General features: G+C 44.2%; 2 protein-coding genes and 1 pseudogene across 5 annotated transcripts; 1 reads left to right on the top strand and 2 right to left on the bottom strand.

Moving 5' to 3' along the window:
* On the bottom strand, nucleotides 1-6,832 carry LOC136532483 (general transcription and DNA repair factor IIH helicase/translocase subunit XPB1-like). Of its 4 annotated transcripts, XM_066525077.1 has the most exons (19): nucleotides 6,681-6,832; nucleotides 6,476-6,592; nucleotides 6,195-6,363; nucleotides 5,006-5,228; nucleotides 4,866-4,922; nucleotides 4,355-4,498; nucleotides 4,199-4,279; nucleotides 4,034-4,121; nucleotides 3,283-3,620; nucleotides 3,103-3,178; nucleotides 2,827-3,020; nucleotides 2,402-2,565; nucleotides 2,257-2,329; nucleotides 2,054-2,167; nucleotides 1,087-1,167; nucleotides 894-953; nucleotides 732-815; nucleotides 505-647; nucleotides 1-403 (listed from the first exon to the last, which is right to left on the bottom strand). In XM_066525077.1, the coding sequence occupies exons 1-19, from the start codon at nucleotides 6,694-6,696 to the stop codon at nucleotides 322-324; spliced, it is 2,304 nt and encodes a 767-aa protein (XP_066381174.1). In that variant the 5' UTR covers nucleotides 6,697-6,832; the 3' UTR covers nucleotides 1-321. The 4 variants fall into 4 exon arrangements, with proteins under 4 accessions (XP_066381174.1, XP_066381173.1, XP_066381175.1 ...); XM_066525076.1 differs by having other exon boundaries at nucleotides 732-953; XM_066525078.1 differs by lacking the exon at nucleotides 1-403 and having other exon boundaries at nucleotides 511-673.
* Nucleotides 6,833-9,724: 2,892 nt separating this feature from the next.
* LOC136532485 (uncharacterized) lies at nucleotides 9,725-13,833 on the top strand (annotated as a pseudogene).
* LOC136532480 (reticulon-like protein B9) lies at nucleotides 13,118-13,934 on the bottom strand (the record flags this gene model as incomplete). The annotated part of the gene is made up of 2 exons (XM_066525073.1): nucleotides 13,118-13,762; nucleotides 13,868-13,934. Coding segments are annotated over 2 exons (234 nt in total), but the record flags the coding sequence as incomplete, so codon positions are not given.
* Nucleotides 13,935-13,939: the final 5 nt, after the last annotated feature.

Genomic DNA, 13,939 nt, shown 5'->3' with positions numbered 1-13,939 from the left:
AATATGAAGCGTTGCGATTTACTAGCGTGTTTTTACTCGTATAATACAAGGCTTACAACAACATTTACAATTTCAAGACACGTCCTGTTGTCCCACTCCCACCCGAAAGCCGGGTATGCCAACTTTAAGCAGCATGTGTAAACCTGAGATCCAAATTGGTCTTCGCTACAGTAGCTCAGTAACCTTGCTCAAACCGAGGAAACATTTGACCAAAAGTAACAGCTCTGCATAACCTGGCTTGTGTGTTTATAAGCCAACGACATTTGATGCCAAACAAGAAGGTTCTCATGAACCAAATCATTTCTAGCAAAGCACAACAGGCTACGCATAGCGTTTCTTGAACAGATGATGCCTCTTTGATGGGTCCTTGTGTTTCTTCGGAGCACCCTTTCCCTTCCCAGTGCTGGAAAGAAAAGATCATGGGCCGGTGCATTCAGTTAAAAAAGAGGTTGAATATGGTCCGAAACAAAAACCAGAGGAAAAGTGGAGAGAGAGAGGCAGCACCTGTACTCCATGTAGACCATTCCACCAGCTCCAGAGAAGGCGCTCATTGATCCGGCAGAGCGTCGTGCTCTTAGAAGAGCCTTGCCATCAGAATCTTCTTCTAAGCGCTCAACACCAATCATGTCATCCCCTGCATTCAGCACCTGTTGGTAGCGGTGAACGGGTCCATCTGCACACGATCAGTAATTGCCAACAAAACTATGACCAGTGGATACAGAAATGCCCACCTTGCTCAAAAGCTCAAGCTGTTCATCAAGTGTGTAAAAGCTCAGATTAGGTTCTTCTTCAGGCGGCGGCAAACTAGTGATAACCTGGCAAGTACAACATTTCATCACTAAAAAGTCCCAAAAGAACAATCTTCCTTTTGAAGTAAGCTCCAAAAGCCATACCTTGAAGCTATATCCCTGGTCAATAAGAAACTGCTGCCTTTTTGTTGAGTAGTACATTTCCTGCATCGGCACAAACAATATAATGCTGATATGCTAAAGATAATCTGCAGGGCTGTTATGACATATCTACATGCTGGCATTTTCAGAAAAAAAGGGAAAATAGTGAGGAAATCAGTAATCCAGTGAAACTAACCTGTGTGTCAGTTGATACAAGGGAATAGAAAAAAGCATTGTATTCTTCTTTTCCTCCAGCCATCCGATCTTGCTGCTTACCCTGAAGTCACAAGAATTTACAGGATATAAAAAGAATATAATTGATGATACTCGTTAAAGAAGGAATGTTGAAGTTGTGTTCCAAATACTTTCTGTATATTTTTTCCCAATCTGATTAGCCAAATCAAGGTAATTACTCTGATAAGCATAAGCTGAAACTTAACTACAGGTTGGTAGCTCTACACTGGTAAATAAGGTAGTGTGCAAATACATGAACACCTATGTGTAACTACTCCAAATACCAGGTCAGTAGGTTACTGTCAGTGATAATACAGTTAGAGCAGCTGAAGTGCTGCATCAAACCATAGGCGGAGAGTTCAATGACTCAGTCCATGGTGGAAGGCCTCAGTGCAAAATCGTTTAGTGGGACCCACAGAATGCAAATTAAAGGCAGGTTTCCCTCACCCTCACATGTTTTTTTTTTCTTTGTGGGACCTGCTTCGTGACAGATTTCGAACCTAAAACTGAGTTCGCTTTTCGTTTCTGACACCATGTGCCATGTTCGATTTGCCTCACCAATCGATTTTTACCAACACTGGAGGGGCTCTTGCAAGCCATGAAACAGCACAACAGCAAAATCAAACCAATATATATTGTTGGGTGTCGATATGACATTAACAACAGAGGTTTACTGTGTTACTTGATAGCTGAAACTATATATTGTTGCTCTAAGAATCTCTTTCTAGTAGCAAGACTTTTCACCATAATGTGTTTGCATTCATGATGAATTCAAGAATATGGAATATAAATGTCCACATTAATTTTGAATGTCAAAAGGAACATAAACATCCACATAGAATTTTGAATGCTAAAGGATCAGGTGCAGCAATTGCAATCAGCTTGTCAATGAACAGAAACAAATGGTAGAAAGCAACAGCCAACAGTACCTTTGCCCTGAGAATACGTCCCAGACGCTGAGCTTCTTGACGTCTCGAACCAGCGTGAGATGATATTTGTATGATAACATTAGCTTCTGGGATATCAATCGAGTTATCACCAACCTAACAGGAAACAGCATATAGTCACAAAGATTGCTGACAGTAAGTTGATTCCAAATACATATTCAAGCTTAGATAGTCACTAAGCACACCTTTGAAAGGAAAATTGTATTGACTTCTGGACTGTTCTTGAATTGGTAGAGAATTCTTGTCCTCTCAGCATGGCTAAATGATTCAAAGATAAATAAGCGCAAAATTAAAAGAAAATAGGTAACATCTGCATAAATGCGAAGTCACCTTGTGGCACCAAAAATCATTGGCTTGCGTAGTTTCATTGCATAAGCAGTTAGTGCAAATAGATTATCAGCAAACACAATGATCTTGTCTCCGCGTTGTTGCTCATGGAATCGAATCAGGAATTCACAAGCCCTGAACTTGTTCGGATTCATGACATACAGTACCTGGCATATAAGAGTTAGTAAGATGGGATCCTCCATATACAAAGATAGAAGAGAATTAAATAAAGCGAGAATGTCAAACAAAAAATTCTGTTGTTTACTTATGAAAAAAGTATAAGAGTATCTTAGTATGTCTTGTTGGAGGTGAATAACAATAATGTTAACTGGAACGTGTGAACTTCATATTGTGTGTGCACACAATAAGGACAGAAATTTATGTAATTTCTCTGCAGGAACATATGAGAAACTTCAACATAGATTCACCTGCTTCTTCTTTGAATTTTCCTTTTTCAAATACTCAGCAAAGAACTCTTTGGTCATAGGACACCATACTTCTGCACACTGCACATTTGCAATAAATCCACCTTTCACTAAATCCAACCAATTCGCTTCATACAGTTTTGGTCCAATTAGAAAATTCAGATCAGTAATACGTTCGTCCTCTCTCACAAGGGTAGCTGTGGTGATATTAACATAGTGAATTCATAATACACCAAAGCAAACAGTGAAATCATGCAGGATTATATGATGAGAGCATACCAGTAAGACCAAGCTTGCAGTGAGATTTAGTAATGCTGATGACTTTTCTGAACATATGTGCAGGGACAACATGAACCTGAAAACACATATACACAAGAAAAGGAGACAAAAGTGAGTGTGACACTTTATTAAGACATTGAAGCATAAACACCTCAATAATTGGATAATAGATTAATCCACCTCATCCATTAGAAGCAAGCCCCACTCTCTGTTTCGGATTTCTTCAATGATCTTCTCCGAATCTTCAGACCTTTTACCACCGAATGCAACCATGTTATATGTAGTAACAACCACACCAGCCATGCCTGTAAATTTCTCCTTGTTATCAGATGTAAAACGACTAATGTTCTCATCTTTTATGGTTGACCAAAGCTTGAACTGAAATGCCCATTGATCTACGGAGACAGCATTTGTGGCCAAACATAAACAGCTCTTCTTAATACGGCAGGCTGCAGATACACCAACCAAGGACTTGCCAGCACCACAAGGTAGCACAATAATTCCAGACCTTGCCCGTCCTGCATAATTACAAATTAAATCAAATTAGAAATGGTAGCACAGACTCATTCAAGTATGTCAATTTTTTTTACTCCCTGCAAGTGCCAAAAAAATCCTTACATTAGCAAACACATCCTTAGCAAAAACTTATTTTGCTAGCAGTTCAAAACTTGCATTAGCTTCTGTTAGAAATTCACAAGCACTAAACAATAGCACAATACAGGATGCCATATAAACAAGACATTGTAAGACCATTTCATACAAGCCACATCTGTTTTCATTTTGAACATGGTCACATATCAGCCATGTGCAATCCAATTTTCAATTCAATGCTAATTATTGGCAAATTCTTTAGTGCAAGCTTTGTTGCCATGTATAGCTTTCTTAACAGAGTAATGATTGTTTGAAACTCAATTTTACATGATGAACTTACCGTTCCCAAACATCTTACTGAGGCTCTTTTCTTGATATGGCCTAGGCCGTGCTTGCGGCTTTAGCTCCATCTCCAAATCTGGGTTTACCTACAATTGAAGTAGACATAGAAAACTAAGTTCACTAAACCATGCAGTGACTGTCTCCTGAGATTAGACAAGCTTACAGTGTCATTTCTGAAATCATACTCCTCCAGCATGGGGTAGTTCAATGCATTTGGCAAGCACCGCTGCTTGACATTCTCAACCTGTGTGAAATGAACAGAATATCAGTCCCTTGGTAACTCAGTGGTTTCCAAGCTTCAATAGAAGTGAAGAAATACCTGAGAGGGATCAATCTCAAAAGAATGTGTTTCCTTGTCTTCAGTTGCAGCAGCAATTTCCATTCCATTTAACAGGTCTTCATGTCCACTAGCAATTTGGCCAGATGTCTTGCTAACAGTAAATGAAGGTGCACCAAGGGAATCCTGAAGGAAATTAGGATAGATTTAGTTGGCACTGTAATGCAAGCAACTAACTTACACGGATAATAATGATCTAGTGTAGACAAATTAGCAGGGAAACAACTTATACCTAAGAGACTACTGAGGTAGGTCACAAAATTAACCAAGCTGCAATGGTTTCAAATGTCCAATATGATTACACACCCAAGAAGTTGGGAGCCGATATGGAACAGAAGTATATGATAAAAGGAGACAAAAAATGGAAAATAGACCATAAGAAATAAAACAAAGAAACTGATGACATGAACACACTTTTCCACACTGCATAGTTCTTCTCTACCTGACACTAATTTGTTTCGGTAAGAGAGAGTAAACTCAAACTAGATAATACCTCAGGAGATATCCTAGCTCTCGATATAACTTCATCCCTCAGAAGGTTACTCAATACCTGCACAATAGGTGTCACAGTTCTCTCATTAAAGAAAAACAATAGAGCAATCAGAATTTTATACACAAGCCATGTGATACAACCTCAGGAAATGGAGACTCGACAAAATATCGATTCTTCTTCAAGACAAGCTTCACTTTCCCGTAGTTAGCAGTGGATGCGTGGATGAAATCAATTATTTCGCGGGGCAATTTGGTTTTAGATAGTTTACTCAAGACACTAATGATAGTGCTTGTCTCAAGTCCCACTGAGACCGCAGCATACAATGAGTGGGGAGTTAGATTGTACTCATGCATAGATTCTGGCCTGCACAACAACAACAGGGTAAAATTTTCAGAAAGCAAAATTGCAAACGTGTCATTGAATATATTTCAAGCCTTTAACGCATATGCATCCTCGAAATTTTGAAGAAAAAACATAGGCATTTCAATATCTCTTTGATTGTAGATTAACAGCACCATGCGAGCTCAGATACAATTTCAATTTTTACTTATGTTCATTGCTGTTCCAGGTAATTTGAAGTAACGAGCTCCTGATACCTCTAATGAGGTCATTCAATCCTCCAAAGTAAGCAAATCCTACTGTCCTAGCACTTATTCCCCAGAATAAACATCGCGTGTATTGCAACTTACTCCAGTCAAGTTTAGATAGTGGTCCACATATTTAACTTCATAAACAAATGACATAACTAACAAGCAAAAAAACTCTGCTCGGAGAAGAAAAAATACAAAAAATGCAATAGCTATACTCAGCACTTATTTAAAACCAAAAGATCCCAATAAGGCAATAATCATAGTTGATTGAGTTAAGCAAACACTGGCGTCTTTCTCCCTCACAACTCCCAGCATATGTATGCATCCCAACCAATCTCACACAAATTCCTTCAAATGAAATCATGCTAACTCCATCACATGAATAGAAGAAGTCACCCAAAAGCAAACCCCATCCTAAATTCACACTGTAGTAAGGTTTTGAATGGAATATTGGAAATCCCTCAATCTAGTCTTGGAAATACTCGAAATACATCTCCTGGTCCATGACATCCAAAGCCTAATTCATTGTGGCTAGTGTGTCAATAATGCATACTAGATTGATCAGACCAGCCCTATCAAAGCATGGCCTCTTCATGCTATCAAAACTTTATGCAGAAATCAGCTGCTGGAATTCAGGTTGTGTTGTGTACAACCCGGATACAAACATGAGCAGTCTGAATAAAGATGCAACCAAGGCTGGTACAGGTAGTGTTTGAGTATGGAAGTGATTGGAGGGAACCTGCACACAGGCTCCGCGATGGCGATGAGGAAATCGTAAGCCTGTTTGTAGAGCGGCGAGAAGGTCTCGAGGAAGATGCGGCCGTCGGCGCACGCCCAGAGCGGACGGCTCGCGTGATCCACCTTCAACTCGAGCTTCGTGAAATCCCTCTTCTTCACCTCCATATCCGCTGCATATAAGAGCAAGAAACCAAAAGCCCCATCATTAAAAAGTTCCGCAGAAACCGCACAGATTCGGGGGAAGCCGGTGGATTTAGGAGGGATCAAGCCCGCGGACAGTACCGTCGTGGGCGTCGTCGTCGAAGTCATCAGCGTAGTCGAACTCGGCGCTCTCGTCCACCAGGGCCGCTTTCGACGGCGCCGAGGACTTGTGCCGCTTCGGCGCTCGGTGCCGATCGCCTGCAGGGGAGAAGAGAGGGGAACCGCGTCACGAGGGGAGGCTGTAGGCTGTACATGGAGGAGATGGGGTTTAGGGTCGCCGCCTCACCGTCGCCGCCGGCCATGGCTGGGGCCGAGTAGGAGACCGCGGCAGGTGGTCGGCGCTAATCGATGTCGATTCACGAAGCAGTACGCGGTCGGGTCCCCTATTGCAGTTGCAGCTGCAGCGTGACGAACTCCTGCGTAGGCTTTGAGGTGTTCGGCGAATATATCGCGGGCCAGGCCGAAACATTGGCGAACCGGCATTGGTTGGGCTGGGGGGCCTGGGGTCGGTATTACGTAGCCCGTTGCGTAAACGGGTTTCGAGAGACCCAATTATTCACGGGTCAATCAGAGGAAGATTTACATTTTTATCATTACAAAGAATAACACTTATCCAAATATCATCGTAAGAATGACACTTATAAATATACCAGACGAGAAATTTTAACATCAGATTTACCGCCTTTACACATATAGGACGCCACGTCAGCTCGACAGGCCGGCGCCCAGTCAGCCTCTCTCCCTTTCCGACAGCTGGGTCCTGCAGATCCTCTCACTCCCAGGTGGTCCCATTCGTCAGCTTTGTCTCCCACCTCCAGCACCTGGATGGGAGCCAGACACCATGGTCCCCCATCCATGGCTGCCGAGCGTCCGAGGACGACGAGAAAGGCTCACACGCGAGGGCGAGCTCTGCCCGGCGGCCGCGCTGTTGGCCTTGTGCGTCGGCTGCAGCCACGCCAGCGGTGCGCCTGTCGTGCCTGCTGCCCGACGTAGCACTGGCCGCCGGCGTCAGCGGCGGAAGCCGTCTTCGTCCCCGTCCACACGCGACGCCGAGGCCGAGCACGAGCAGCCGGACGCCCTCGCCTGCGTCCTCCGCACCGAGGCTGCCGTCTCGGGCGTCTCGCGCAAGGCCGCGGCCGCGCGGCAGCAGACCGCCGCCATGGGCAGCCACGACGAGCTCCCTGCTGCGCCGCTCGTTCCTCCACCGCTCGCCCATCCTCGCGTCTCCAGCTAGCCATCTCAGCGCCCGCCTCCACCTTCTTCACCCCGTGCTCGCGCTCGCAGCTCGAATCCAGGCCGGATTCGCCGCTCCCGCTGCTTGCTGATCGCCATGGACGCCGCCAGATGCAGAATAAGAGCCTTGTCCGCCGGGGCCGACCGCACCCGCGCGCAGGCCACCAGCGCCACCGTCGGCCGAGCTCGCCTGCGCCCGGGCTGAGCTCGCCATCAAGATCGAGCTCGAGCAGCTCGTCGTCTCCATCCTCGACGACCCCAGCGTCAGCCGCGTGATGCGCTCTCCAGCACCTAGGTGAAGGCCGTGGAGCAGGCCGTGTGCAGCACCGCGACCATCGTGAGGAGACCAGGGAGTGTGCGTATGCCTGGAGGGGGAAGATGAAGTTGGACAAGTGGGGCCCACCTGTCAGTGAGAGGATCTGCAGGACCCAGCTGTTAGTGAGGGAGAGAGAAGCAGGGCAGGGCAGCCGGGAGCTATTCGGTGAGAGACTATTATGGAAAGTGGGCTTTGGTGGAATGCCATTCCGCAACGGGGCTTCGCCAGGATGCTATTATCAAGTGCGACACAACCGCTAGGATGCCATCCGAGGGAATTTGGAGCCTTTTATTCCCCTTCTACCCCTCCCTTCTCTCTTTTCCTTTCACGGTCGCGATTGGGACGGACGGAACGGGAGCCACGAACGGATCGAGCTCTCGGGCTCTTCTCCTCCGTCGCCGAGGTACCCCACGGCCGCCCGCTCGATCCGCCTTCCCACGCCCGGCCCATCCCCCGCAACCGCGCGCTCCCCCACGCCCGCCCGCGCTCCGCGAGCTCCCCCACGCCCGCCCGGCCAAGCTTCGCCTGCGCGGCCTGCACGCCATGGCCGGCTCCAGCTCTCCTTGGCGCGGCAGCAGCGCCTCCACGCCGGCCATGGACCACACCACGGCAACGACGCCCACAAGGAGGAGGAGGAGGAGCGTGCAGCGGCGCCGCAGCGGCGGAGGAGAGCGCGTCGCGGCTGGCGGGCGCTGGACTGGGAGGTGGGGCCACTGCACTTCGTTATGTTCCTCGCGCTTTCGTCCCCGATCCGTGCTTGCCCCATGGCCATGCTTTTAAATCGGAATGAACTGGAGGAGAATCTGGTGTCGTTGGTTGGGGCTGTCGTTGTTCCTGAATTCTAAGCAGTTCCGCGCTCGCTAGTAGCACGAGAATTCGAGAATGTCACGGTGCGGTGCCGTAGTGGGTGTACACTCACAGTATTGGAACACTGATGTGCACTGCCCGTGTGATAATATCTCTATGAATCAAATTTGAAATGACAAATTCTTGTTTCTTTTGTCTGATAAGTCATTTGTTTTTACTTTGTGCAAAAACTTCACCCTGTAGATCCGAGGGCTGGAATTCTGGAATCTTTGGGTCAAGCTGAAGCATATTTGCACACATATACCATGGACGTGGAGGTACCAAATTCTGGAATCCGTTCGTGGCTCCCGTTCCGTCCGTCCCAATCGCGACCGTGAAAGGAAAAGAGAGAAGGGAGGGGTAGAAGGGGAATAAAAGGCTCCAAATTCTCTCGGATGGCATCCTAGCGGTTGTGTCGCACTTGATAATAGCATCCTGGCGAAGGCCCGTTGCGGGATGGCATTCCGTCGAAGCCCACTTCCCATAATGGTCTTTCACCGAATAGCTCGGCAGCAAGGACATTTTGGCTACTCCTGGGCGCCACCGCCAACGTGTCGAGCTAGCGGCGTGGCGTATCAGCAAAGATGACAAATCCAGTGCGTGTTTAGTTCGCGGATTTTAGGAATTTTGGCTATTGTAGTATTTTTGTTTTTATTTGGTAATTAGTGTTTAATTATGAACTAATTAGGTTTAAAACGTTCGTCTCGTAATTTCCAACCAAACTATACAATTAGTTTTTTTTCGTCTACATTTAATGCTCTATGCACGTATCGTAAGATTCGATGTAATGGCTACTGTAGCACTTTTTGGGAAACTTTGTGGAAACTAAACAAACACCTAATGTTAAAACTTCTCGAATCTAGTAAAATTTATAAGTATCATTATATTTGGATGAGTGCCTTTCTTAATAACTGTAAAAATGTAAATCTCCCCCAATCAGACTACAGTGCTGGCTGTTGTTGTTTGGGGAAGGAACCGGACAAATTCCCCGTCGTCCCGTAGGAACTCGCACGCAGCCTGCGTCCACCGGGATCTTGATGGAGAGCTGGGTCCGCGCGGTGGTGGAGGCCATCCACTCCTCTCGTTCGCAGGCCGTCATCTACCTCGCCGGCGGCGCATCTCAGGTATCCGTACCAACACCTCTCATGCCGACGCGCGTGATGTAATTTTGCCGTCAAAAAATCGGCCAACTCCAACTGTTTGGCACCCCCGTTCGGCGCAGGCGCTCGGCTGGCTCCTGTCCGTGCCCGGCGCGTCGGGCACCGTCCTCGAAGTTGTCGTGCCCTACTCCAGGGCCTCCATGGCGCAGCTCCTTGGCAAGGTAACCAAATCGGCACTCCCGGTCCCGGAGCACTCTTCGCTTCCACTTGAGAATTCACAGATGGCTAATGGGGAACTCGCACTGATCCTGCTTTGATGGTCAGATGCCCCTGCAATTCACTAGCAAGCAGGCTGCAGAGGACATGGCACTGGCCGCGTACAACCGAGCACTCAAGCTTTCTGGACCAGGTATTTGGGGACTTATGCTGCTTATCTAACTTCCCAGCATTTGATCATTCTGCACATGAGTATGTAATTTGTAGAATTGCACCATTTACACCTAACATCATCTATCCTTGCCAAAAAATTTGAAGCAATGAGTGGGAGTATGTGTAGGTCTACAAGTTATGGGTGTTGGATTTACTGGGTCACTGGCAAGCTCACGTCCAAAACATGGTGACCACAGGTATGCCTTGCTCACAAACTCACCCCTTCACCAGCCTAGAACAGTGGTTATGCTAGAATATCTGATTTAGCATATGCTTTGAGATGCGGTCATAAGAACCTGAGCACATGGTGTGTGGCACAAAATTCTCATCCTTTGAGGAGTCAGTGGATCTTGATTATGCACTATATAATATTTGATTATTGTTTTCAAATAGGTTTTATGTGTCAACGTGGACATCACATGTTACCTTGTCAAAGGTACAAGTACCGCTGTTCCTTTCTTACCCTTTAAATGGTTTGTGCTCTCTACTATTTTAATATCAGCGGGGTCGGAATTTGCAGTAAAATTAGCAATGCTATGCCAGTATTATTTTTAAACTGTGTTGCCTCATGGTACCATATTCTTTCTACCCAGGGTTTACGGAGCAGAGAGGAAGAAGACAAGGTTTCAAGCTACTTTTTGCTTAAGGTTTGTTATTATGTTTCACTAGATGCACTGCACTTGTATATTCTCAGTGGTAATATCGATCAAGTTGAACATCATAAATTCATAACCAACAAATATGAGCAACAAATCCTTATCATGTGATCATATCAGGATTGCCCCAAGTCTTATGATAATTGATCATCATTCTCTAAGATAGTGCTCATTTTAAGAGTTCACCATGTTGTAGGCAATAGCAGATACCTGCAGAGTTTCTGCAACCATTCAGTCAGACATTCACGGACCTGAAATTCCAGAAGAAAGCATGGAGCAATTTGATGAAGATCAAGAGCTTCAGCAAGTTATTGATGGGCAAGTTTGCATGAAAGTCTAATTTTGCTGGTATATTTAGCACTCGCAGTTGCTCTGTTTTTCATTCTAGAATTCTTCCATTTTCATTGTGAAATCACTTTGTCCTGTCTTGTGGGTTCTATGTTTTTCTATAACTCCATTTTTTGAACCACACTGTTCTTCAATGTAGCTCTGGCGGAAAATAACTTCAACAGAAAAATAATTCTACCTGGTTCGTTCAACCCCTTGCATGATGGCCACCTTAGATTGTTGGAAGTTGCATCAAGGTTTGATTTTCTCCCTGTGAAGCTAGGAGTGTAGATAAAAAAATTGTACTGCTGATTTCATCATGCTAAATACTAGCAAGGAGAAATATAAAAGCCAAAAATGCAAAGAAAGTAGTACAGTGTTGAAGTGGAAATGATATGTCACTTGTCTGAGAAAGTTACTAATCAAAGGGAGGGTTTATTATGTTTTGATAATGGGCATTTGGCTGCGCAACACTATTTTCATATAGCTATATTTGCCTTTTTTTGCTGTTTCTACCTATGAAAGAGTAAATTGCCTGATATCTTTCATGAAACCTCTTCTTGTAGCATGTGTGATGATGGGCTTCCATTCTTTGAGATATCAGCAATTAATGCCGATAAACCTCCACTATCTATTGCAGAAATTAAGAGACGTGTTGAGCAATTTAGAAAAGCAGGTATGTCCCAGTGCCATGTACGCTGTTAGTTATATGACATGACTTCCATTTTGCTATACTGCTAGAACTCTAACCAGGTTTCAGGCCAAGCTTGTAAACATAGTTCAATTGCAGTTACAGAGAACTAGGGTTTTGTTTACCATGCATTCAAGTGGCCATTCATCTAATATCTTATTGATCCATGAACAAAAATATTTCTTGGGGTCTCTTTACAGAAGTGTCCAGTCACGTTTTTCCGGAGTTTGTGTTTATGTTACTAAACTATGAAATGGTGATTGACTAATTGGGCAACCCATCTTTGGTTTTACTGAAATTATGTTTATTTTGTCATCAGTTATCATTTACTGCTTTTGATGGAGTAACTGATTTTTTCTAAGATAGAAATGGTTAGGAAATAATGTATCTATTTGCTTGGGAAACTCCGTCCAGTGTTCAATGACTCTGATCTTATTTCTACAGGGAAGAATGTGATTATATCTAACCAACCATACTTCTATAAGAAAGCGGAACTTTTCCCAGGAAGCGCTTTTATAATTGGTGCAGACACTGCAGCAAGGCTTGTTAACGTAAGAAACTATTTGCAGTTTCTTTCGTCTTTATGGTTTCTATCAGCACTTTGTACTTACTTTTGAGCATATTATGGTATTGTCTTCACTAACAGAGCTTACTCATTGCAGCATAAGTAAATTGGCAGTTGGATATTTTTGTTGTCTAACTAAACTAGGTTTACTCATTGTAGCCTAAGTATTACGGAGGAGATTACAACAGAATGCTGGAGATACTTCTCGAATGTAAAAGCACAGGTACCACTTTTCTTGTTGGTGGCCGAAAGATTGAAGGAGATTTCAAGGTATTGGTTAACATCGACGTTTTCTTTACACATATTTGAAAAAAGGAAGAAAATAAAAGAGGTCATCTGATACTACATATGGTATTTGTCTAAGGTCCTTGAGGATTTAGACATTCCAGAAGAGCTGAGAGACATGTTCATCTCCATTCCGGAGGAAAAGTTTCGCATAGATATTTCATCTACTGAAATAAGAAAGAGCCAAGGGCTCTGATGTATCAAATATGGTCATATTCTACAGCAGATTTGGGATGATTCTCCACAACCATAGAAGGTACAAATGAATCTTTTCATATAACTCGTGCAATGTTTAATTCCAAGGACTCCACATGTATGCTAGTAAAACACATAGCGCCAGCATTTTACATGTGAGAAGACATTGAATGATGAATCGGGCGATGTTAACTATTTTTCTTGCTGAGCCCATATTGGACGCTTTTTTATTTGTTGTACACTTTGTACTTAAAAACAAACCCATGGTGTCACAATTGAAAGAGAAACCACCACTCAATTCTTGGTAACATATGCTTTGTTGAGATTACAACATTAGTGTCCATTTCATATTGATTGTTGAAGTCATGAAAATATGCTTGTATCACACATTGATAGGTACATTTGGATGCTAGCAGTCAGATCTGAATTCTCCAAGCTCAAATGGAGTTACTTTTTCGCATTTGTGGGATTGTGTTCACACATCCTGTTGCAAATTATGATAGGTCCATCCATGCATCCTTTCAAGGGAACTATTGATGTATCCTCAGGGAGTATATTTTATTTAACTTTTGTCTTGACAGGGCCTCTTGGTATTTTGTTCAGGAAATTGGAATCAATCCTCTTGTAGAACCTCTTGATGTCTTCACTACCCCTTGCGGCTAGGTGGTCAACCTCTATCTCATATCTTTGGTACAATGCTGGCAAAGTGTGGGCGCAGAGAAATCCTGTGGAAGAAATATAAGACTTGTTAAATGTATAGTCACAACTGGTTTATATGGTGTCTTGTACGTTTATCTTGCTATAAAAACACTATTTTCTGCGCTACTCACCAAGATATAGTAGACTTGTGAAGCTGTAAGAACTTCCAATCTCTGACAATATTAGCAGTGACACGACCACCT

Source organism: Miscanthus floridulus, unplaced genomic scaffold (assembly GCF_019320115.1).
Source record: "Miscanthus floridulus cultivar M001 unplaced genomic scaffold, ASM1932011v1 fs_634_1_2, whole genome shotgun sequence".
NCBI classification, from domain to species: domain Eukaryota; kingdom Viridiplantae; phylum Streptophyta; class Magnoliopsida; order Poales; family Poaceae; genus Miscanthus; species Miscanthus floridulus.
The sequence above is the reverse complement of the archived record's forward strand: the minus strand, read 5'-3'. Positions and strand labels throughout refer to the sequence as shown.